This window comes from Manis javanica, chromosome 18 (genome assembly GCF_040802235.1).
Source record: "Manis javanica isolate MJ-LG chromosome 18, MJ_LKY, whole genome shotgun sequence".
NCBI classification, from domain to species: Eukaryota; Metazoa; Chordata; class Mammalia; order Pholidota; family Manidae; genus Manis; species Manis javanica.
The window spans coordinates 5612309-5638583 of NC_133173.1; the positions used below are offsets into that span (position 1 = coordinate 5612309).

At 48.8% G+C, this 26275-nt stretch overlaps 1 protein-coding gene across 6 annotated transcripts in view; it reads left to right on the forward strand.

Annotated features, from left to right (window-relative positions):
- The window catches only part of NTRK3 (neurotrophic receptor tyrosine kinase 3), a 351764-nt gene that overhangs the window by 188847 nt on the left and 136642 nt on the right, over window positions 1-26275 (forward strand). For all 6 annotated transcript variants that reach the window (XM_073226998.1, XM_073226999.1, XM_073227000.1 and 3 more), the window contains one exon: window positions 8968-9156. In XM_073226998.1, coding sequence (XP_073083099.1) covers window positions 8968-9156 — 189 coding nt within the window. The remainder of the gene's footprint in view (window positions 1-8967; window positions 9157-26275) is intronic.

The window sequence follows — 26275 nt, forward strand, 5'->3', positions numbered from 1 at the left end:
AATCCGTGTCCTGTGGGGTCGTTTTGCTGGGCATTCCCGGGGCTGGCTTCGGCGCTCTGCCGCCTTTTCCGAGGCATGCTTTCCGTTTACTCCTCCTCCACGCCGGCTCTGCGGTTTAGAAGTCGCTCCTTGTGCATCTCTAATCCTAGGTCAGGGATACACGGCCCAAATCACGGAATCTCCAAACTGCTTCTGCAGAGATCCGTTTGGCGGGCTGTCTTCCCAGCTCCCAGAAAAGCCATTCGGGATCTTAGATGCCCAGGAGAAAAAGAGATTCATGGCTACCCTTTGCATTTCGAGAGGAAGTAAGACTGATGTGAGCTTAAAAAGGCCCTGGATTGGGAGTCAGAAGATGCAGTGCAAACCACAGTGTGCTCCTGACTGTGGGGCAGGTCACCTTAAGAGCTCTGAGCCTTGGTTTCCCCATCTGCTGAATTGGGGAATATAGTCCCTATCGAGTATCCAGTTAGGTTGCTGTGTTGATTAGGTGAACTCATGGATAGAGAATGCCTTATGCGCAGTAGTGTGGCATACGGATCTGAGGGGTTCCCGTAGCTGTTAGATTATGGGGTTTAATACACCCCCATTCTTTTTTTAAATTGAGATATAATTGGCATATCACATCGTATTAGTTTCAGGCATACAGCCTAATAAGCCGATATTTGCATACATTGTGAAATTATTGCCTCAGTCTAGTTATCATCCATCACGTATTCCCCTTCCCAAAGGCTCTTGATCTGTAGTTCTCACTGCCCTCCCTACTTGTGGCCCCGAGGAAGCCTGCTATCTTACCAGGGAACATTTTCTAATAAAGGAAAGCATATCTTTTTGTTTGACATAAGGCGATGCACTCTGTGCCGAGCCAGGACGAACTGGCTGTGAACACAGGATTCTCAGGGTTTGGGAATGAGGTTATGATCTCGGAATGGCCTGGGAGAAGCCATTGGACTTGCCTGGTTTCTCCCCACTTATAAATCCAGGCTTTTCTTAGCAGCCAAGATTTAAAGACATTGCAGTTCAGAAGTGTTTTCATCCTAGGTCTCTGTTTTGGAAAGACACTGACTAATCACAATACAGTGGCTGAGGCCAAATTTAGAAATGTCGAGACTCTCTGGGGCCTTGGACCAGCACACCCGCGTCTGTACTCCAGTTGACTTATATGTGCGATTCGAAGGTGGTCGGTTGCTTCCTGTTAATGCTTGGGGTGTTCTGAAATACTGTCTGTAGGAAGGGTCTTTGGAGAAAGCTGATGCCATCTGCCTTCCCTCAAGCTGCATATTTCTACCTTCTCTGGCTCCTTGCGGCCCGCCATTCTAATACCTATGGACTCCTTCCTGGGAGTTGCCCCTTCCAGCTAGACCTGATGCACTGGTAGTGCGTCTAAAGTTTCCTGGAAATGTCATGAACACTATTCCTAAATGAAGCCAATTCTCTTACAAATGATCTCAGGGTACTGAAGATGGGGAGTGGGAAGGAGACTATGGTTGATCCATTATAACTTATCCCAATGTCAGGAAAATGATGTTGGAGAGTCAGGCAGCATGGATCCGTGAAATGGGCCCAAACTTTAAAGTCAGTTAGATGTGGGTCTGTTTACCATTTGTTAACTGCATGACCTTGGGCAAAATATGAGACCTTGAGCTTCAGTTTCTCAAGTGCTTTCCTGGGACAACAGGATCTACCCGTTATCCCAGGGTTATCCTGATGATTAACTGAGACAAGGGAACCCAGGTGTCCATAGTGCCTGCCCTACATTCTCTTCCCTTACATGTGCGTTCTTGGGCTGGTTGATCAGAAGCATCATTTTCAGTCACCACATGGCACCTCCAAGCTATGAATGTACAAGGCCCGAACAATGCGTTTGGTTCCTGTAAGAGGCTGGGAGGGAATTCAAACCAGAGAATAAAACTTATCTTTTGGGAAATGATTCAGGGAGAGGAGCGGAGCAGCGGGGAGAACATGCCTTGCTGGGCTGCCTGTAGGACCCGGCGAGCCCCAGAGGTCACAGTAGTAAAGTGTGTCTGGAAGTTGGAGGAGACAGAGAGGGGAGGGAGTGCAGGAGCTGGCCCAGGAACGGACACTTAGTGGCTTGTCTCCGGGTACGCTCTTGGGCACAGCCCATGTTCACTTGGCTTCTGGCCCACATCTGCCAATAAAAATTAAGAAATTGATTTTCTTCTGTTTGCCTCTGAGGACTAGGCTCTTTTTTATGAGACAGTAAATGGAATCCCTGTCTGGGCACGGCTGGATTTTTAATTGTATTTGTTGTGCTTTCCCTTCTTCTGTTTTATGAGTTCCAGCTCCCAGATTTGTTGACGCAAAGCTCTCACCCACCAGGGACACGTCAATGTTTGATTTTTATCAGTAGGAAAAGGTTGAGGTTTTTAAAAAATCATTTTCTTAATCCAAATGTTGGCTTGTTTACTTCATTCTGACACATTAAAAAAGCATGAGACCCGTCCAGGTTTGGTTTTCTTCACTTCCCAAGTCAGATCTGGGGTGGGAGGGGGTAGGGGCTTTTTCAGCCACGAAGGTCATGATTGGCTCTGTGTGGAACTAGATTAGATCAGAACTCAGTTTTGAGACGAGGTAGGAGGAGGCATTTTAAGATGAACTACATCACCAAGGATGATAAGTGCATCTTTTGCATATAGCACTTTGGTAAAGATTTCTTGAAGACGATTTGAGGATTTCATGAACACCCATCTGAAGGAAAAGATTAAAGTAACATTGTTAAATGTGGAGATGGTTTCATTCCTGTATTAGTGAGCGTGAACTAGGTTATGTTGTGATAACAAACAATACCCCTGCCAATCCTAATGATTTAAAACAATAAAAGCTGTGTTCCTCATTTGTGCCACGTGTGCACCAGGTGTTGCCTGGAGCTCTCTGCTCAGAGTTGTCTTAGGACTGAGGGTGACTGGGACTCATGCTTCCATCGTGGCCAAGGCAGGACGAAGAATGTGGCAGATCACACACTGGATCTTCCGCGTGCACATGATGCATATCCCTTCTCACTTTTCATTAGCCAACCAAAGTGATGGGGTACTATCTGCATTCAAGGGGTGCAGAAAACTCCAGTTGTAACACAGTTTGGAAATATTTCGTTAACAGCATTCAAAATGATCCCGGTTCCTAGGAAGGTTTTCTGAATTGGTACGTGAACTGTTCCCCTTAGAAGGAGGTACAAAGATAAATGAAAGAATCAGAAATGGTTGGATATTAGTCCCAGAATTTCACAATAAATTTCACAACATTTGACCATAAATGTAGGTCTTGGCTACCCCCATGTTATCTTACATAGGTTGGTCCAGACTTGAACATTTTTGGTCATCTATTCCCAGATGCTTTGGTTCAGAAGTCTTAGTATGACCTCACAGATGTACACCAAATCTGTTTGTAAAAAAATACTTGATATATACTTGATACTATTGAAAAGATGGGTAGTTTGGTGGGAAGAGTAAGAACTTTGGAGACAAATATAATTCAAATGTAAGCTCCATCATTTCCTGGTTGGGTAATTTTTGGAAAAGTCATTGAACTTACTTGAGGATCAGTTTTCTAGTTGACTAAATGGGAATAACAGTATATTTTGAGGTTCAAATTAGAAGAACAAGATGCGCAGCAAAATAGCTGGCACACAGTAGGTGTTTAATAACTGTTAGTTTATTTTCTCTCCCATTTTCCTTTTGCTATAAGCACATTCTTACGTGATTACTTTGGAAATTGGATAAGAACCAGGTCTGCAAATTGACTGGGAGAGTGCCATGGTGTTAAACCAGTAACTCGATTTTCTTTGGGTCAAATTGTTAACGTTTTTTAAGTTAGGGAGTTGGTGGAACAGAAAGGGGTTTTCATGACAAGGGTAGGACATCGGTGAAAGGAGTCCACGAAAGTCCGTCCCGGATCTGGAAGGGCAGTGTTTGCACTGTTAATGCCTCGCATTGCCGTTCCCTCCCTCATTCTGTGCCATGCACTCCTCCCCCCTCCCCTGTTTTCACTAAGGACTCTGCCTGATTCACCAGAGGCTTCTGCAGGATGCGTGGCCCCTGCGGCCCTCACCATAACCTGCTGTCCCTACTTCCTCTGCGATGGCGGTTCTGCTCACTCTACTGCAGAGAAAATCCATCTCATGTCTCATCAGAGACCTTTGCTTTCTGGGCGAACCTGCCTCCCACGTTGGAGTCAACCACTTAGGAAAATCTGCACTATACCCGGCTCTGCCCCCTTATTTTTTTTTTCCATAGAAGGAGCAGAGAAGGAAAGACAGTTTGGACTGTCCTGTGGGGCAAGACACCTGCCAGGGCCACTGCACTTGCTCTAATTCTCCAGTGGTTCTCTTACGGAAGAGCAAAACCCGCCACCAGTCTGAGGAAGAAAAAAATGAACCTGGGAAGAGAATCACGTGATGTGAATGTCTAAGCAGCCTGTGTTCCTCCCGGCTCTCTCTGAAAAGCTTGAACTTACCAGAAAGGCTGCAGGCCTTTTCCTCTTTCCTTCTGTGTATTAGTGCTGCGTCACAGAATGACTGTGTAATTTGGAATGGAGTGGTGAGAGCAGAGCCCCATCGCAGGTGCTAGACTGTCTGCGTGTGTGTTGAGAGTGGCATACTACTACGATTGGTGAACCTGAGATTGACTTTTAGAGCTCAGGACCAGGGATGCTAAATACCCGCCCCACCCAGGCCAGCCCTGTCCAGGGAGGTCTTGCCGGCTGCCTGCCGTGGCCCTGTTGGCGATCACCCCTGGGCTCCGTGCAGGCAGGTGGGAGGGCTGCAGGGGCCGCCTCTTACAGTTTGGTGTGATGGGTCTAGGCACTCTTTATTGGCTTTTATTTTAAGGAATGTGGTTTATGGAAGAGTGGAAATAAGAAAGAGGGCTTCAGAGATTGGACTGCAGTCTGACAGTCCAATGCTCTTCCCGATGTGGTTGTAGTTGGATAAGAGTGTTCAGTGGCTCTGGGAGGAGGAGGCCATGATGAATGACCTGTAATCCATCTCGAGGAGTCTAATGAGGTGACTCACTCTTGTCCCCATTCTCAAGGACCTGTAATTGAAGGCAGCTGCTTATGGGAAGGCTAATGTACCAGCAGCAATCCAGTATCCTTTGGACAAGTACTTTCCCCTATAGTCTGTGCTCTCAGGCAGGCAGAGCAGGGGAATGTTGGGAGCACAGACTCCGGGGCCACCCTGGCGGTATGAATTCCAGATTCACAGCTTCTTTGCTGGGTATGTGACCTTGGGCGGGTCACTGCTTATGCTTCAGTGTCCTCCTCTGTAAAACAGGGGAAATACTGGTATCAACTTCACAGAAGCATTATAAAGTTAAAGAAGGTACATTTCCAGAGCCTGATATATAGGATGCACTCAGTGATAAAAGTTGGTAGGATGGTGATTTTGCCAACTATCTCCTCTGCCCACTATAACTTGTGCTTTTGCTGCACCATTCTGTGGCACCTGCTCTCACTGAAGCCGCCTTCTCATTGTCAAATACAGCGGCCTGTTTCATTCTTGACCCTCCTTGGCTTTGGGACGTGGTGCTCCCGAGCTTCTGGAGATTCTCCTACTCTAACTTCTAAGGCAGAATCCTTTTTCTGATTCTCTTCTACCTTTCTGGCCATTTCTTCTCTTTCTCCTTTTCCTGCCCTCCTCCCTCACCTTCTGCCCTTACGTACCAGGTTCTCTGGTGCTCCAAAGTCTGCTTTATTCTTTCATTGCTGAGATGCATGACTGGGAGGCCCTGCCCCTTCCCATGGCTTGGGAGCCTGTACCAGGGCCCTGCTTCTCCCACGGCTCAGATCCTGGGAGCAGTGTGGGGAAAGCAGAGCATGCTTTAGATCCTGGGCTCCTGGAACGCTCTCTGGACACTTGCTGCCCACTGACTCAGTGAGACACAGGCTCAAAGAAAAAGCTTTTCACAGAAGGTTTACGTCCCAGTCTTGTGTCTTCTCCAAATTCCTCCAATTCCGTGTCCTCCTTCCATGTTTCTGTAACAACCCCTGAGAATAGCAGGGGGCGAGGTGCGGGAGGGGTGCCTGTTATCTGGCCTTTTTGAAACTGTCTCAGGCTCCCTCTTTCCTCATCTGCCTCTTTGTTTTTGCAGCAGAGTTCCCCCTTCTGTTGCGTCCTACGAAAGGGTGACGTCAGTTTTTTACGTCTGCAAATGCTGTTCTTTTGCCCTTACAAGGGATGAATACAATTTTAGGTGTAGAACTGTAGGCTGAACATTAGTGCCTCGAAATTCTGAAGGGATTTCTCACTACAGTAACAACATTGTTTTCCTGATTCCTGTCCCTTTTGAAATGTGACTTGTCCCTCTCTCCTGGGAGCTCTTAGCATCTTCTCTTTATTCTCAGGATTCTAGCGTGTCATGATTTTGTGCCTTGATTTTTAAATATGTGTGTGTGTGTGTGTGTGTGTGTGCGCACGCGCGCATGCATGCAAGCATAGGCACACCTGCATATGTTAGTTGTGCTGGAAACTTGTTAGACAAGTAATTTGGGGAAGTTTTCCCATAATATTTTATTCTTCCATCTTTTCTATTTTGTCTCCCTTCCCTTCTCTTCCCACCCTGCCCCGTCAGATGTTCAATCTGTGGACTGAGTCTTTAACTTTCTTATCTTTTCTTTCCTATTTACCACTTCTTTCCTGTTTGGCTTTCTGGAAAATTGCCTTGACTTTATCTCTTACTCTTCTTTGACTTTCACATTTTGATGCTCATGATTCCCAAGGACCCTGTCCTTCCCTCTACTTGTTCACATTCTGAGTGTCATCTTGTTTAATGGGTGCAATGTCTTCATTGATCTCTCTAAGGATATTAGTGATTTAAATGAAAGACTAGCCTTCTGCCCCAAATTGCCTGTGTTTCCTGTGGGTTCCTGATTGTCTGTCTTGTGCACTCTCTTCCGTGCTGAGGCCTTGCTGAGGTGTCTGGTGATCCTAGACTGTTTATTTCTGTGTAGGCATTGCATAGTAGAAAGCCCCTGGTGTACACAGGCAGGGTTGTCAAGGCCTAAGAAGGCCTCGCTACTGGTGATCACAGCATGAACTTGACTTCATTGAAGATCTCTGATGACACTACTATCTAGAAGTCATTTTTGAGCCATTCAGGTCAGAAGTGTGCCCTGGTCTGCAGAGCATGGGGTGAGAGGAGACCAGAAGCAGGGTGGGTGGGTTGGCAGGGTTATTCCTGGTGTGTGCTGTTCCAGAAGTGGGAAGAAGGCACCCAGGCCCTCCCCGGAGCCCTTCGGGTTCAGTTGCTCCAGGAATAAACCATCAGGTGCTGGTGGGCTGGGCTGGGCTGAGGTCATGGCTTGGGCCCCCTGCTCCAGCGCTGAGCCTCCCCAGCCTTCCGGGAAACCCTGTACCTTGCAATGCTGGGCCTCCCCAGGAGAGCGGTCCACAACACCCCCCCCACAGCCCCAGTGGTCCTTTCTTCCTGGCCTCCTCCCGCCTGTAAGTGGGCTGTCCTCCAAAACCTCAATGAAGTATCCTATTTCCTCTTGTCCCGTCTCTTTCTCTTGTGCACAAATACGTCTTTAATTCCTTTGTATTTGCGTGGACTTTGAGGAGAGAAGGTTAAAGACCAGGGCTCAGCTTTCCATGTTTAACTGAAATCATTATCAAGTTTTTCTAAAAGCTTACAAGGTATTCTCAGGAATTGCCCTTCCTTTGCAAGGCCAGTATTCATTGCGCGTCTTTGGGCAGCCACTTATCGGTACTCCTCCACATGCCTCCAGACACAGGCAGACATTTGTCATGGGTTGGAATAAGCCTGTCTGTGCTGACGGAGTAGAATTCAGGGTCCTCAGATTGCATTTACTCGTCTTCCGTTTAGTTCCGCCTCATTGCCGCTCCACCTCGCTCTTTGATGGGAAGTATTCTCCCCATAAACTTCCGGGAGATGTAATGGGTTTCTACGGTGGAAATATTGTTCAAGCCGCAAACCCAAATCACAGCCGGCAGTTTGTCTTGGGACCATGTGTCTTGCCAAGCAGCCATTTAAAACACCAGTTGTACAAAGCCACCGTCACAGCTAATTCACCTTACAGGACTCTTATATTTGTATGCGTGGGGGAATCGCACCACCAGACAGAATCATTGGTCTACCAGGACAGCCGCAGTAATTATCTTTGTCAGCTTGTGTTTGTCAGTAACCTGATTTGCCGGGTTTCTTCTTTGGGTTAGAAAATGGTGGCCTTGGGGTTGGTGAAGATGCGATATGGACCTTCCAGGAGTCGGGCAGCCGGCCAGGCTGGCCGTAGGCTAATAGCGATGCAGCCTAATTACCGTCACTTAGGGAAGCTGGCTCAGCTTAGATCCAGGCCCACACTGGCTTATCTCCCTTGTGCCCTGGGGAGAGTTGATAGCAGAGTCCAGTGAAAACTGTATGCCACGCCTCCAGGCACCTGACAGCCAATCGGGAAAGGCTTTCAGCCCCCAAGGCCCCAGTTAGAGGTTCTAGATCCTGGCCGTTCATGGGGCTCATGTGGGAGGTCTCCAAATCCTGATGGCCAGGTTGTATCCCCAGACCAAACGAAGCAGAATCTTTGTGGGGTGGTGGGACCCCCATCAATGGTTTTTAAAGCTCCTGAAGGGAGGAGGGACAGGGTGCACATTACTGCTGGGTCTCTTTTAAAAATCCCACTGTTGCTACATAAGCAAAGAAATTTATTTAAAATTTGCATTATTAGCTTGGATGGGGGAAGTGAGCATAATTTATGTCAGTCATTTCAATGCACTCTTTGTAGCTGTTTCTGTGGTGTGATGGGAGGCGGTTTTTCTCTCCTTGGAGAGAGAGAATTAAGGGTTGACTCTGAATTCTGAACCCAGAGTATTCAGGGAGGACTCTTCCAATGAACTTTATTCTTATGGGGAAAACATGGTGGGAAAAGCAGTCAGAGGGTCTGTGGGCAGGGCTGGGCACTGGCTGGGTGAGACTTCACTGGGACTGTGTCTCCTGTGTGCAGGCCCTGTGGCTGTCATCAGCGGCGAGGAGGACTCAGCCAGCCCGCTGCACCACATCAATCACGGCATCACCGCGCCCTCATCGCTGGATGCTGGGCCAGACACGGTGGTCATCGGCATGACGCGGATCCCAGTCATTGAGAACCCCCAGTACTTCCGACAGGGACACAGCTGTCACAAGCCAGACACGTGTGAGTACCAGAGTAGAATGTTCTCCCTTCTGGGTGGGTTGGGGGTGGCATGGCAGTACACCATATAGCTGGGGTTCTGGAACCTTCTGAGGTGATCTACCACCTCCTAACCTCCCACTCTCTAAGAGATCCTTACTGTTTGTCTAAAAACTTGACAAATAGCCTGGGCAAGGGGACTCCATTGATGCAGAGGTCCCTAGGCAGAGGGCTCAGGGTGGGAGTGGCCTGGAGGCAGGAGGCCCAGCCCCACGTGGAGAGGTACTCCCAGGAAGACAGGGGACACAGACAAGGCTGGTCTTCCCTGTCGACCTGGCCTGTGCATTTAGGAAATGTACCCTGACTCTGTCCAGAAAACAGCCCCTGAAGTCATCAGACCCTCCACCCAGGCCTCCATAGTGGGGAGGGGGTGAAGGGTGGTGAGTACCATTTGAATGGAAACAACTCTCTAGCTGCCTCCGCCCCCAGTGCCCCAAAGTGTGCAGTTCCTGAGAATCCAATCCCAGCCCCTGCTAGGACCCCCCATGTCCCACTGCAGATGTCTCATTCAGCCCAGATGGCTCAGGGTGCCTGTTTCCTCCTCACCTCTCACCTCCTATGGTTCCAGGCCCTCCCTGTAGTCCTGCTAAGCTATGCTAGGGCCTCCCTCAGCTCCCAGAACCTCTGGGGCTGGCCCTCTGCCCAGCAGGGGTGCCCCTCTCTGTGTCCCCAAGGTCATCCTAGGCCCAGCAATGCCACTGCTTACCCCTTCCTTCCCACTGATTCTGCCTCCCCAAATGGTCAGCTACTTTAAGGGAGAGTGCAGAGGCCCCTGAAGATAGACTACAGCCAGAGGGGACAGAGGGACAGGCTAGGTTAAGGCCTCATCTTAAAGACAGGAAAACCAAGGTCCTGGGGGGCTGTGAGCTCCCCATCACCGGGCCCAGGCTTCCACCCTCTGTTCTCTTCTTTTCCCAACCAGTCCCGGGCTGGCCTAGGAAGACTGCCTCTGGTCTTGCTCTGCCCCTGCTGAGCTCTCTGCGCATGGGCCGCACTCTCTGTAGCTCACAGAACTCTTGCTGCCCCCATGGGGCCATATTCTAGCAGAGTGGGCATTTGGCTACCCCACTGACCTTTGCTTCTGTTTTTCTGGCTCCTGAATTTTAGTGAGAGGATCACCACATTGGGAGGGACTGGGCTTGAATAAGAATTAGGTCATTGTTTGCCTTCCAACCGTGGGTGTCTTCCAGAACCTCTCGGTGTTTATTGGACGCCCCCATCAGTATCAGCTAGAGGAAGGATACCTGGGTTCTGGACCAGGGTTGGGTAAGAGAAGAAAGATATCTGTGTTCCAGGTAAACCGTGGGCAGCACAGTGCAAGGAATGGTTCTGCTCTGGCTAAGCTCTTGCCTCCAGTCGGGTTCATCCTGGACTGAGCTGGGTGTGGCTGCGAGGAAAACCCTTCTGTGATGGTAGCATGTGTTCAAGCTCCATCTAGGGTTATTGTTGCTGAGTTTACTGGAGTGATCAGCTGGTGTTTGAATAGAGACTTAGGCATTGCTGTGCTGAATATGCAATTGACTCTCATTATTCCCAGCAGCCTGTTCAATAATGTCACCCTTAACACTGAGTTAGTGAACACGGAACCATTGCCCCTAGGGGAAATATGGGGTTAGGTTCCTGCAAGCATCTGGTCAGAACATTTTAATCAACTGATCAATACACAACCTGTTTTATGTGTGCTCTGTTTAAAGCCACCTTATTTTATATGTATTATTGGTTCATTAATTTGAACTCAGGGCCAACAGCACCGTGACTCCCACCAGAACAAACCTCATTGTCTCCGATACACCTGTTTTCTCCCCAAGGCAATCTGCAGCCTTCTTGGTCTTAGGATGCTAGCTAGCACTTCAGCACTATGCTTGGGATGGGGGGCATTTTAAACAGCAGAATCACCACTAAAGCACAAATATGCAAAGAAAAAGAAGTGTCCTTAACCAGACCTCAAAAAGGACATTTACAGTATGAGTGACGAAGCAGAAGAACAGTGCATAGCCCTGTGCCACCTCGGCTGGGACGTGTGCCGGTCGGGCGACTCACCCTTTCCACCAGTCTGCACATGTTTGAGTGACTATCAAAGTGCTGCATGATGCAAGTATCAGTTTTGGGTTACACGTAAATTTTAGCAAGTATGTGAATTCGTGAATACAGAAACCACGAATACTGAGAATGGACCCCTTGCTTCTTGGTGGGACTTCTGGGTGCTTGTCCCTGCTTGCGTGAGCACCTCAGACCAGGGTACTGGTGCAGTTGCCAGATGGGGTGAATCTGGACATCGGGTAGAAGTTTCCTCTGGGTCATCAGAATAGGAGGAAAAATCTTCCTTTTGCAGCTCTTTGGACTTGCGATTCAAAGTGGACTTTCTAAGGACCCAGACAGTATTTCTCTGTAAATAAGAAGGGGCCGATGGAGATGGAGGGGAAGCAGCCTTACTGAAGAACTTGAGGGAATAGGGGAACAAACAATACCTTTTGAAGGGAAATCCTCACATGACTCCAGATTGGCAAAACCCTCCAGTATTAGGGAAAGTGTCCTTTCCAGGGAAGCAGTGCATTTTGTCCTGTCAGTAGACAGCCGATGGCTCTTAATTGTTTTCAGGAAACGTGTGTGGCAAGGATAAATAACGTACAGGAGCCTGTGACCGCGGGTGGCTGCCCCTCCCTGTGCAAATCCATGGCTGACTCGCGCAGACCCAGGGAAGGAGCCCCAGCCCCCTGCTCAGCGAGATTTACCGGCTGAGAGGCAGCAGGTCTCTGATTACAAAGCCTTCATCAGTCAAGGGAAGTGACTCCAAGACACATCCCCGTGTGCGATGAGACACTATCATAAATAATTAAAACCACATGCGCCTGGGCAGATAAACAAGCAGAGAACATTTATGATGCTGCAGACCAGGCTGGGGGTCACTACTTTGGGGGGATGGCAAGAAATAGAGGACTCAGGAAGGAGAAATGCTCGTATTGTGGATCCCCGGGGGCTTTCCCATCCGATTCCCTCCCTGTCCCATTTAAACGTGTATAATGGAGAAGAAAATTGCAGGGACATAGTGCTACCTGACTTCACACAGCATTTCCCCAAGTCCAGTCTATGATGGATTTAGCACAAAAGCACATTTTTTTTCTTTACACGTGTGTTTATCTAAGTGGTGGGACCTTTCTGGCTTGGGTAGTTAGGTTGCTGCTTTCCTCCTGGCTTCTCACTTTCTGTCTGTCTGCAATCTGGCCTGAAGCATTTTTCATAGCTTGTCAGGGCCACAAGGATATTTAGAGATCACCTCGTACAGTCCTTATCAGACTCTCGCGTCACCATGCCTACATCCCTATAAGCGCTCTGCACTCGGCATTGCCTTTGTTCTGAATTTATTCCGTCTTTCCAAGGATTCTGGAAGAGCTGAATAAAGAAGATGCTCCCACTCGGGAATGTGTATGGAATCTGAAGCCTGATGAGGCGCCCCCTTCATTATTTATTTAAAGCCCCCTGGTTCTCAAAAGCATCAAGAAATGGATACAGCCTTCCTTGTTACACAGCTGATTGGGGCAGGGTCCTGCAGAAAGAGAAGCCAGGGGGCTGGTCTGGGTGGCTCACTGGAGGGAAGTTAAGGAGGTATTTGTAGCAACATTGGGCCTTCGACTGACTGTCACTCTTGTGCCAGCCCCGGGCTGCAAGAGCCGTGCATATGCTGGGCCCTGCTGGCTGCCGGCTCCTTTCCGTAGGCCAACTGAAGGCTTCCTGGCTCGGCTTAAGGCCCTGGGGTTCTCTTTTCATCCTGTTTTCCAAAACCCATTCCCAGAAGACACCTTTGCCTCTTGGTTGAGAGAGCAGAAGCCATCTGGGGAGCGAAACTGTGTCCCTCGCCCCTACTCCTGCCCTCTGTCCCCAGCTGAGGACATCTGCCTTTATTCACAGCTTGACTGTGTCTCCGGGGTGATAAACAGGGACCTCCCTGGTCTTGGGCAGCCGTCCTTCCCTCTGTCCTCCCACTTTGGATATTGTATGTTTGTTCACCTTTTATTCACCACTCTGTGGCCCTGTCCTGCAGCTCCATTCCTCCTAACGTTTCCCCTGGAACCACCGAGTTCTCTATCCTTGATCTCTTTGCAAAACATGACCATATTCCTTTGAGTCTCTCCTTTTCATTAGCATCCAAGTCACTCACACTGTGCTGAATTCCTCCCTTTCATCTATTCAATAAATATTTATTGAGGTTTTGTAGCAGGGCTTCTTTTAGTCTCTGGAAGCAGTGGGGAATGGGAAAGGCATGGCCCCGACCCCCAGGACTCACTGCCAGCCATGGCTGATCTGCAGGGCGCGGGTGACCCCCTTGGGACAAGAGCCTCTTATTTCCACCTTTCTGCTGGGAATTCACCAACCTTTACCCCTCATCGCTTCTTTCCAGATCTGCAATCCCACGTGACCGACTGCTGTGCGAGCGTGGCGCCTGCCTGCAGTGCCTGTCTCCCCTCCGCATCACCCCTCCACATCGCCCCACACCCCTTTCTTCCCTTCTCGCCCTGTCTGTCATTCCACATCTGGCTCACTTCCAACCTCTTGCTTGGCCCACGCTATTGCAAAGTGACCTTTCCCTCCTGGGAACCCATGGCTTAGAGTAAATGCCGTAACTTTGAATCAAACCTTAGGTCATCCTGTCCCCTCTCAAAAATGTGTGTTCTGTTTCCCAAACCTGAATTTGAGTTTATTCCAAGAGGAAGCTCATATGTGTCGTACTTCCTCATTTTCTGTAGAAAACACAGTGACAATCTATAGCTGAAGAAGATACCAACCGTGTCCGACGCTGCCTGGTGAGCGTGTTTCACTCTGCAGCTCAGGCCCTCTAGAGACGCCAGCATCCTCCTCTGGAGCAGACACTGGGCCAGCATTTTTTACATTTGTTTTCACGTGCAGTCTTTCCTCTGCTCTCTGAGGGACAGGCTGGCACCCTCTTTCTATAGGTAAAGAAACTGGGGCTTGGTGAGCTTGAGTGACTTGTTCCAAATTACATGGCCATTAAGAGAAAGGTGGAGATTACAACCCAGGCCTGGTGACGCCAGCATCTATGCTTTCTCTCTGGAATCAGCTTGCCTAGGATTCTAGTTCACAAACACTGTGTGATCTGTTGAGGAATGAGGATGGTTCATGGTTTCCTGGAGGCTCCATTTTCTCTGTTTTTCTGGATAAGGACAGCTCTGTGGATGGGCTGCTTGGGGTTGGGATTCCCAGAGAACTTGGCAGAAGGTCATGAGGCTAAATCAGTCTTGGTCTGGCTGTTGGCACTTATCTCTCTCCGGATTCTCCCCAGAATCAAGTCCCCAAGGACTCATCCTCCCTGGCTGGCTTGGCAGCTCCCTCTTGGGGTCCTCTTCATAGCCCCTCACTGTCCTGAGGTCCCTCCACCTCTTGTCTCCTCCATCCCTTGGCCAGTCAACAAACATCCACCAAGCTCTTATTAAATAGCAGGTACTCTGAGTGGGCCCTGGGGGAGAGTGGAGGACCCCCTGGCTTCCTCTTTGGCTACACCGCAGCTGGTTGGAGGTCCTGTCCTCACTCCCCAGGGCGATTGCTTGATGCCTCCCCCTAACACACCAGCCTACCAGTCAAGGACTTCCACAAAAATAACTCAGCCTGGGGCTGCTAGGTGTATGGACTGTCCTTGTAGCTGGGGCCAGTGGTTCCTCCATCAAGAGTGTGCACGTGACTTGTCTCCTCCTCCTCTTCTGGACCAAGGAGGCTGCCTTTCCAGAAGGGGAGTTACCAAGGCTAGTTTCCCAGCTGCAGTGGGGTGCACAGAGCCCCCATGTGTACTGCAGTATTAATAGTGCAATGGCATGATACAGATTTCTGTCACCTTCTATACTAACAAATACCGCTTAGCGCAGGGTAGCGATGGGTGTTTATTCCCAGCCACTTAGCTCAGCATAATGGACTTGCAGATGAAACATGGAAAATGGGCTCCCTTGTCTGGAAAGCTGGGGCCCCTCCTGGAACCAGGAGTGGAGGGAGCAGCAGCTGCTACTGCAAAATAAGCCTTTCTAGGTTTTTCTCTAGCAGAAGTCTTGATGGACTTGCCTGATGGAAGGAAGGGGATCTGGTTACAGGACTGAGCTTGTCCTCTGGGAGTGCAGCTGAAAAGAGGAGGCTGGCATGCCGGGGACTGCCCCCTGGTCCCGGTGGTTGGTTTAGGAGGCAGGCTTAGCTCGATGTGACTCAGGAATATAGGAGTGGGTGGGGTTTCCGATGCATCTCCTCCTCTATTCTGCTGGATGGATCTTGATAGTCCAACCATAGGTCCAGCTGCAGGTCCAGTCTTGGTGAAGGTTAAAGGTGACATTTTTGCCTTCCCCTTTTACTGACTGGCTATTTGCAGGGCTTGCCTGCCAGGCAGTCTTCCACAGAGCATTGTAAATGTAAACTGGGATTGTTCCCCTCTGATTTTCTTCAGTCCTACTTTCAGATCCAGTTAGAATAAGCAGCAGACCCTTGAGGATCCTGTGCCGTGAGGTTCGGTGAGCTGGTCTCTGGAGGAAGGGATTGCTCACATTGCCAGTTGACTTTCTTTCTAAAAAGAGCTGGACGATGCCAGAATGGAATGCCTTGGGAGTCTAGGGCCTAGGCACACATGCTTGAGCTTGTCCTGAAGGTTGTCCAACATTAACCTCTGTTGGGCACTGACTCCCAAGTCCCTCAGATCAAGGCATAATCTAAGCATGGCATTTTGTCTTTTTTTTTTTTCTCTATCCCAGCAAGAAAAAAATGAAATGATGCCATTACCCCTAAATCATCTGAAAACCATAGACATTTCTAAGCATGCACTTTGGAGCTGTAAGCAGCTTGTCCAAGGGCACAAACTCATGTCCATCTTCTTGGGCCAAGACAACCTGCCTCTGTGTTGCATATCATGTCCTGTACTTTTCTGCCATAATCACATACTCAAAGTGAGTAGCTGCATGCAGTCATGCTAATTAAGTAATGAGGTATAATTATGCTCACTGTAAATACACGGTAATTGGCTTAAAAGAAGTACTTGGGAGATAAGCATGTGCTTCATGGTGGAGGAGGTGAAGGATGATAAGCCCCCCAGCCTGGAGTAATGTCATTTTGTGGTGGAATGTGAGCCTGGGGGTAGTTGCTCCCAACAGCCGAAAGTGAGAAAGATGGGGCGTAGGTCCCTTGTTTCCTGTCCAGAGTCCTGGAAGCAGAAAGACTGTGTGTCTTCTTGAGATGTTTTGGCCATAGTCTTATCTTCAAGGAGTAAGAGGATTAACTCCTCTCCAGAGATCCTTTCCAACTCGGGATTTCCCAGAGATGTCTTTACTCTTCCCTCCTTCATCTGGATTCAAGCATCCAGTCTAATTGGGTTTTTAAGGGTACTAATTCTGAAGCAGCTGCGAAATACGCAACAGGGGTCAGAGGCGTCAGAAGTTGGGCTTTATTGCTTGACTGCAGACGATCACTTGGACTTAAAGCCAAAATGGGCTTCTGATGCATCTCCCAAATCTTGAACTTGAGACACATAGGCGGAAGTTGGGTCTGCAGAGCAAACACTGTCCATCCAGGTGCACGGGAGGTCACGGTCTGCCTCCCCTTTTGCAAGTCAGGGGATGTAAGAGTGGCCTGGAAAACCGCACACGCAGGGCTGGTCTCCCTCTTCTGTTTTGCCTGCCCAGAAGGGGCATGTGCCAGCAGGTGATGGGCGCGGCCCTCTCACCCTGCAGGCAGGTAACTCATCTCACAAGGAGGAGCCAAGAACACAGGTTGAGGGGAGGACCGGGGGTTATTTCCCATGTCCAGGGAGATAGAAATTCCTGTTTTATGGGCAGAAGCTAAAAGGCAGGAAAAGGGCAGAAGGTTCCCCACCACCGCCATCATGAGGGGTGGCAGGGGGCTCTGCCATTCGCACTGGCCCCTATTAGTACTCCCCTTTCCAGGAGCCCTTCTCCAGGAGAAAATGGTCATCATCTCCATGTCCTCTGAGTTGTAATTCGAAGGGAGGTGTGCCAGAGACCAGAGGCCCCCATTCCCACTGTGCTGTATTCTTAATGGTCAGTAATGGGAAACCCAAGCTCTAAGCACCTGTTAGCCAGAAGCCCGGAGTCTCACTGCTCTCGCATCTCTCCCATCTCTCCCCCGGTTTCCTTTAGTGCAGTGTTTTCCCACTGTGCCTTGAGGGACGTTAATAGGCGTTTCTCAACAACGATGTTCCACCGTCAAACAAGTTTGGGAAGACTAGGATTAACTACATTTATTACTTGGGATTCTGAGAGCCTTTAATGATAAAAACCATCGTGGCCTTGCAAGAGGGACCTTGGGTCGGCAACATTCCCCAAATTTACTGAGCCCCCAAGCCCAATTTTTAAGGTATACTTATGAGTGTCTCTGTGGACACAGGAGCTGGGTGGATCACACTGTGGGCTGTTCTGGGGGTCTGGGGTTCTGTTTTCGCCTCCCTGGCAGATGTGGTAACTCATCTGACAGGGTGCCCAGATGGGCCTGAACCCATTTGGCATGTGCTCTGTCACTTTCGTTCCCAAGCCCCTGGGAGGGACAGGAAGTGGCCGTGTTCCGTGGGAATGCCCAGAGTTGGGGCAGGGGCATTCTTCAGGATTTCTGGCACAGCACTAAGTGCCCTCCATTCACCCAATGGATCAGGGGTCTTTGTCTGTTGTTCTCTGCCTAGAAGCTCTTGCAGGTGCCTCCAACACTTCCTAAACCCCCAGATCCGGAGACGTCGGTCATGGCCAAATTTGCATGGCATTCCTCGTTTCCAGGCAGATCTGCCACTTAGGACTGGAATCCTAGGAGCTGCTCCGAAGGAGAAATGACAAGATGCTAGCTGCTGGCTCCCAAACGGGTGTTCCCAAATCATTGTGTGGAAGGTCAGGGCAGCTCTTTATTTCTAGAAGGGAATATAATGCTTTGGGCATCGAGTAAGCCAGGGAAGGGCCTAGCCAGCTAGGGCTGAATCCTTGGTTATGGGGGATCCTTCATCAGAAAAGAAAATGACAGGGGTGTAGGTGGTCCTAGACCCTGGTCCTAGCCTATCAACTCAGTGACTGCCTGGCTTGGCAAGGCCTGTGGCCTCTCTCAGCTTAAGTCCATGTGACCACCTTAGCTGGTATTTTTTGAGATGAAGTGGCCTGGCACTTTGGAAGTGCACTGTCGACTTGCCTATGTGGCATCGACATGGTCACCCTCGCCTTGACAACACTATTTGTACAACTGTTACAATTCCTGATTCAGATATGTCGTTGCGGGGGGTGGGGGGGGTGGGGGGTGGAAACCAGCTCTCTGGTGTCAAAAATAGAGGTTTGCCAAGCTTGAAGTTATTTCTGAAATGAGAAGCCTCCTTTCCTCCAATGACTTCTTCCCCCAGCTCTTGGAAAGAGCATTTTATCGCCAGATCCACAGCTGCAGAGATAGATGCTTTTAGGAGTCAGGACTGTAATATGTTGGTTGTCAGGAAATGATGGATGGAGATGAGCAGAGGGCTCAGGCCAATTTCCTTTTGGGTTAATGAGACTGAAAAGCTGTGGGCTCAACTGGGGTGCGGGTGGTGGCAGAGAAATTCAGGGCAGCACTCTTTTGTTCATTTTTTTTTTTAATTCTCTGTCTTACCCTCCCCTTGTTTGCAGTCATTTTTTGGTTGAAACTGCAGTGCCCACTGCCTGCCACTGTATATCCACCCACACTCCCTATGCTGAGTTACTTGTATGTCTGTGCCCATATGGTACCCTCTGTAATGAGGGCTTTAATACCTGTCCGCTCAGTGACTTCTTTTTAGCTTGTTTTTGCACAATAATCCATAGCTCCTTCATTCTTTTGCAGTAAACACATACACAGGACCTCCAGACTCAAATGTACAGATATGTGGGTCTAGTTCATATTTGTGTGTCTGTCTCATGGGCTGGACACTGATTGTAGCAGCCGAGATCTTGTGGCTGAAAGTCCTAGACAGTCTGGAATGAGTGGGCTTACACGAGAAGGAAACCGAAGCTCAAGCAGGCAGGTAGGGAAGGTACCTGGCGAAGTATGTTGGGACTCGAGCTCTGCTCTTTGGTGGCTTTCTTGCCTCTGTCTTTCTGTATTTTGCTTTACTACCAGACTGGTTCCCCTCCTGGTCACAAAATTGTTGCAGTAGCCCCACACATCGTGACTAAACACATGGATCGGGAGCAGCGCAGTGTTGTTTTTTTATTGCGGGTTGATTGAAATTGACAAAATCTTTTCCCAGAGCCCTCTGCAGTCTCTCCCTCCTGTCCCATTTGGCCAGTATTCTGTTATATTCCTAAACCCATAAAGAGAATGAAATTACTGCAAGCATTTTAGGCTCATCCACATTGTCCCCTGGTCTTGGGGAGGGAACTGACTTTCCCTGAAGCATACAGCTGCCTGGAGGGGAATGAATACCTGCACAGGATCGGGGCTCTGTTTACAAGGAAGAAAGGGGGAAAGGCTGTAAGAAATGACACTTCCCACCACCCCACTTCTTCTCCAAGGGTAAAACATACACCCACCTACCCATCCAGCTTGGCAAATAGCAGTTGTCCTGCTCTTCTGGGAGTAAGCAGATGCCTCTTGGGGTAGAGATGGTAGACGGAAGGTAAGAACATTGATCTCATGTAAATGTTACTCAAATTTCCCCTCTTTGGGGGAACAAGCTGGTAATCTGTGGTTGCTCTGGCAAACTGCCTGCTTACTTCCAAGGCTATACTTACACCCCTGAGCAAAGAAAAAAGATGTCTTCATGTGGCTTTAGCTGGATCTGGTCGTGTTGGTTGAGTGAGCTATGTGAATTCCTGGGAGCTGCTCTCTGAGCCTTTGGGAGCATAGTTTCTGGGGGGTCGGGGGGAGCAAGGATGGGGAAAAGAGGGTAAGAGGAGGGTGGGGAAGAGAACAGAAACAACATTTACTCGATACTCTCAATATGTACTGAGGGCCGGGCTCTGAACTAATGAAGTACATTTGCTTAATAAAAGAACCTCACACTGCATAGTGCCTTCTGTTGGACGCTGGAGACAGTGTACATATAGTTAATTGTTTAATCTTTAAAAAACCAGACGAGGTTGGTTCTCCTCTTGGCCTCATTTCACAGACAAGAAAATGGCACTGGGGCGGTTGACATTGCGGTGGCCTCACAGCTGGGACACGACAAAGCTGTGAGGTGGCAGAGCCTCATTCCCCCCATTAGGGCTTCCTACATGGAATCTGCCTGCACTGTGAGTGTGTGACCCCCACTTTACAGATGAGGAAACAGGCTCTGGGAAGTTACGGTACTCGCCCACGGCCACCTGTTGGTCCGTCGTGGAGCCGGGACTCACGCTCAGGGCTTCCGGAACATGCCTGTGTCCCCGGCCTGGGCTGCCTCCTGTCACTGTGAGCTGACTAACCTCCACTTGGCTGGCACCGCCGCCTTCTGAGAGGTGGAGGGTGACCTTGGAGGTTTTCAGACAGATGTAGCTTAGCTTGAGTGGCCACGGTCGCCATGGCATCCGCAGGGGGCAGCTCCTTTCTAGCACTTCTGTGCCTCCTTCAGAGGGAGCCCCCTTCTCTTCCTTCTCTAGGACGACATCCGGGGCCTCAGAGGCCTGGAAGGAGGCCTCCCAGGCAGCTGGGCACTGGAGGCCATGCAGGTGCCCTTCCGGAAGCAGGAGGGTGGAGGTCCTTAGAGCAAAGTGGCCTCTTCCTCGGCCAAGCCGCCTCTCATGCTGTCCCTGGTGGCCTGCGTAGCTTTATTTGTCACCCAGATTGTGGCCGGCCGGGCCTGTCCCTCGGCACCGTATTAGCTTCCGTCCCCAGACCTAGAATTGCTGGTGATGCAGCAACTCCTCGCTCTGGATTCCGCTGAGTCGGGCAGCCCTGATGCCACCGGTAATGAAGAAGTGTTGGGACCAAACTCCTAATGGCTCATTGATTGGTTGAATTATGCTCAGTACAATTCTGAAAATAGATTTTAAATATGTGCTTGGGGATTTGTGGGGATTTGTTACTTAGGAGCTTTAACTCAGTGGGGGCTGGTTTGACAAAGACATCAATGCCAGTGGCTGGGCTGTGGCCGTGCTTCTCCTCTCGGCAGGGCCACCCCAGAGCCAGGACAGCTGGCCGGAGGGGAGTGCCGGCGGCTGTGAGACCCACCCCTTCATACACACCTCTTGGCGAGGGTCTTGAGAAGGTCATCTTGGTTGACCCAACCCCGCAAAACCTCACTAGTCCTAAAGTGGACGGAGCCCCATAGATTCTGGATTCTCCCTTTTAGGTCCCCTGAAGTCAGGGAGCACAGAGTGGCCGCCTTTCTAATTCCAAGTGTTCACTCGTCCTAGGCCTGACGCTCAGGGGAGGAAGCGAAGGGGAAGCCTTCACAGAGGCTCAGCTTACAAACCTGTTGGCGTATTCCAGCGTCACCTGCCTACTGAGCAGCCCCGAATCCCAGGTGTCGAGTGGGGGCTGTACGACGGGTGCCTGGTCTGGGGCGGGGCTTCCAATACTTGTGCTTATTTTGGTGAATGTCAAGTTAATTTGCAGACAAATAGAAAAGCTAACGAAGGTCCCTCTGTGAGGAAGCAAATCAGCAGATAATACCCAGAGACTTCCCAACACACCCAAACTTACCCAACTTACCTATTTCTTTGCCTCTGGCCTATCAGAGACTGAAAACGCCTTCCGTTTTTGTTCAGGGTAGGTCAGAAACGAGTGAGGGATGTCATCAGTGGGCCTCCACGAGGCAACATGGGAGGTACAATAAGACTGTATTTCTGCGGGGGGAATTGGTCAGTTGTCTTTTTGCCAGAACTTCTATCCTACACCTCCATTTTCATTGCTGTCTTTAAGGCTGTATTTCTCTGTACCCTTTTGAGGGTGTAATTTATACCCAGCCAATCATTAGGAAAAATAGTATCCTCAGGAATGGGGAGAAGTAAAAACAAAACCGGGAAGAAAAGAAAAAAATCTCACTCTGTTCTAATAAAGGAATTACTGACGTCCTACGTTATGAACTGTATTAATTTTTAAAGGCTGAAGAAAGAAGTTGATTTATAATGCATCCTTCTCGGCTGCCGTGCCTGTCCCAAGCTAATAAATAAATGACAGGTCTCCTGTATTAAAAGTATCCATCATTTTACATTGTTAAAATGTAGATGGTGAGAGGCGTTGAATGACAGGCCCCTGGGAGCCGGCCTGCCCCACTGCGTCCGGCTGGACGACAGGCTGCCCGGGGAGGCTGACCTTGTCCTGAAACTGGAGGTAGGCTCGTTCCTTCCTTTGGTCTCAGCAAAGTGACCCATTAACTCCTACTCCTGTGGTCCAGGGGAAAATTCATAGAAAGCGTCATGGAATACTTAGGAACAGCTGCGATGAAAATGACAGTTCCTGATCCTCAAGCAAACCCATTGGCATCTTCCCACGTGTCGTGACCAGGTACCGCACAGAGTTCTGTGCTCAACCGGTGATCCTTTGCTGGTAGTGATAGGTGACTCACAACTGGAGTCCCCTCTCTATGCCTCTTAAAAAATAAAGGAAAACCTCACATTTATCTTTGGTTTCAAGTAGCATATGCTCATTGTAACTATTTTGGGGAAAACCCAGAAAAGTACAAAGAAGGAAATAGGAATCAACCCACATTCCACACCCTGTGACAAACACTACAAACATTTTGGTGCCCTGCATTCCCGTCCGTTTTCTTTGCATAGATACAGATACAAACAAATAACATACACTGATGTGCATATGCCAAAACATATGCATATATTATACAAAAATGAGATCATATTCGACATGCGGTTTAATGATCTGAGTTTGGCATCTAACAATGTATCGTATTTCATATTGTTAAAAACCATGCAGCTGTTTTTAGTGGCTGTGAACACATGGCTGGGGCTGAATTCACATTGGTGTCATCAGTGAACTGGTAACCAGTCATTCAAAATGCACGCCTTTGTTCTCTGGCGCAGTACCAACTTGAGAGTAAACACAGGGTGGAGGAAAAATGAGGGCATGTGATGGTGTTTAGGGCTCTAATTGTGGAGCAACCAGTGTGCTGCCGAGTTGAGGCCATGAGGCTGAGAGAGGCTGACTGGCATGGTCCTTGCATGAGGGGTCCACCCTGCAGCTGGGAGCCAGTTCCCAGTGCTCCAGGCGTAATGCCTGTGGCAGATGCGCATGTCCCAGAGACCTGGCAAGGCATGCATACAGAGCACTGGGTTGTTTAGATTTGGGGAGCAGAAGCTCAGGTGAAGGCTCCACTGAGGAGGCAGGGTTCGAGCTTTCTAGAAAGCTTGGGGTGGGGGGTTAGACAGGCAGCAACGGAAGGCAAGGACCTTCCAGGCACAGCAGGAGCCGGAGACAGAAAGTGGGCTGCAGTGGGCTGGGCTGGCGGTGGAGAGAGAGCAGGCCTGTTGATGTGTTACAGAAGATAGGTTATTAAAGCCACAATTATGAATTTATTCATAGAATTTGCACTTAAATAGTTCCAGTCTTTGTTTACCACACTTACTGTTATCAGTTTCTCAGAAATAATGACTTGAGAAGTAAAGAAGCCATCAGCATTGTAGAAAAGGTAAAACAAAGTAGATGGTTCTCTCTGCATTAAGGGACGGTTTCAAGCAGACAGAGGAAGATCCCCAGGCCCAGGAAGGAGAGAGGTGAAACACTCACTGAATATATATACCTCTCAGCACAAGAAGTGCGATTTAGAAAATGAAAGATTCAGCGATTGCTGCCAGCAGGTTTGACTCGTGATTTACTTATATTGTCTTCATGGGCTTATAAAAATGGAAGTTTGCCTGAATTTGGAGGCGAGCATTTCTGCCCTTCCACATGTGAATTTGCCTCTTGATTTATGGTGTGCATTTCTAAACATAGACCAGTGCCTTTTGCTTCTGATGAAATGTATACTTGAAAATCTCTGAAGCTGCTAAGAAGAGGAAAGAGAGGTGAAGAACCAGCTCTCATGTTGCGGGAGAGCTGTGCCAGGCAAAATCCCAGAAGCATTCATTTCTGAAGCATCTGAAAGAGCCTGTATTTTTGCCACGTGGAAAGTGACAACCCACGATCAAGTCCTAGCTGGCCTTGATTTTATAACCAGCCAGTTGCAATTGTAATATGCTCCTCATTTACATTTTTGTCTTCAAATCCTGGATCCGAAATTATTCCAGTAATAGAAGTTGGCTGAAAGTCTTTTCGAAGAGTGTCTGGGTTCCTGATGGCACCCAGAAGGAAGCAGACATGTGACCAGATATCGATTTGATTCCCATGCAGCTTTCATGTTACTTAATGTGTCAGTTCACAAAGGGAATTCATTTTTGCTCTTCAACTTCTAAACAACTTCACATGATTTACAGTTGACAAACGGCACACTGGGGTTCCTCATTTGCATCTGTGGAAAACTAACCAGGGCTTCTTACCTTCCGGCATTTCACCAACAAGCCCTGGTTGATGGCCTACTGTGCGCAGAGCCAAGAAACAAAGACACTGTGTTTTCATTCCACACCTTCCATTACCTGGTTAACTCTCACCCCAAAGGAAGATAATGTTGGTGGTTTTTAAATGTCCTACCCCTCTACAGTTTCAGCTATTGACAGAGGAATTTCCGAAGACCAGCGTTCTTATAAGACACTAGTTCTCGAAGGGTGGTCCTCAGACCAGCAAGCATCAGCACATGTAGAAACTGGTTAGAAATGCAAATTCTGGTGATTTTCTCCCAGACCCACTGAGTCAGAAAGTCTAGGGGTGAGGCTCAGTGGTTCATGTTTAATAAGCCATCCACGTGATTCTGAAACACACCAAAGGATGAACAGCACCATAGAAGATGTTGGCGGCTGCATTTTTTTTTTTTGCCCCTTCATCTAAAACATTCGAAGAAGTTCAGATGTACTTCAATACAGTCATTGGCAGTGTTTTGAAAATTTTATTCATTCAGTAAACATTTATTGAGCAGCTTCTGAGTTCAAGATTCTATATTGGGTTCTGCGAACATAAATAAGCACACACCTAGGTCATTTTGATATGAATACTTAGAAACACTTTTTTGGGCAATAATCATATATTCAAGAGACCCTCCTCCTCATCCCTTTTCCTTAGCGCCCCCCTCCCATGATTTCCTTAGCGCCCCCCTCCCGTGACTTCTGGGCTGCTCCTGGTACCTCTAAATGGGGAACTTTGCCAACTCTTGGGGTCTGAGTGTTGTGAGAATAAGAAGGGGGCTGTAAGCAAGGTATGGGAAGGCCCGGGGATGGGATAAGAATGCCAGCTTTGCATGTAATTGGGATCAGTAAGGGTACAGGTGCAAAGGTTTGTATTTTAAGCTGTGTGTCCATGCTCCCCTTCTATGGAATGTCCTAGCAGCTGGATTATCCCAATTTAGCCAAGGCCCATTGTCTTGAGGGCCCATTGGATGAAGTAGAGATGGCAGGATGGGAATTGGCTGGATGTGGGATTCTGCAGTCCTCCATTCATGGTCCACCAGGTCACTGGGCATGAGTTGCTGGAGCTCTGTGGCCTTGAAATTGGAGCCTGGACTGGCTGCCGAGCCATCCGTCTAAGTCTCTGCGTGTCTCCTGTCAAGTGGGACCAATGGGAGGAAATGCCTCATCAGGTCTTTCTAGGTATTAAGTGAGCGAATGTATGCAAGGGATTCAGAACAGCTGCCTGCGTTTTGGAAGCACTCACTAAATTCTATCTATTAGGCTATTAGTACTATTATTAGTTTGCCTCAGTTATACTGAAGAAGCAATTTCAAATGTCAGGAGAACACTTTTGCCCTACTAGGTCATCCAGGGAGTATTTATTCGCTTATGCTGATTTGATTTGCCATCATTTGCAAGTCACAGTTCCCCCCAGAAAGTGTGATGGGAAATGTCTCACCACATACAGCCAGTGTCACATTCCACTGACATCATTCAGTGACTGTGCATCTTCTGATCCTGGCTTCTCCTCAGTTAACCCCAACCTTGACCCCACCCTGAGACTTCACCTCATTGCCAAGGTTGAGGAGGTGATTTTGCCAGAAAATATCAGATTAGTCACTTGATGAATAATTATGACATCCAAAGGTTCTGAACGTATATGAATATGAATTCAGTGAATGCCCCTTAATGGA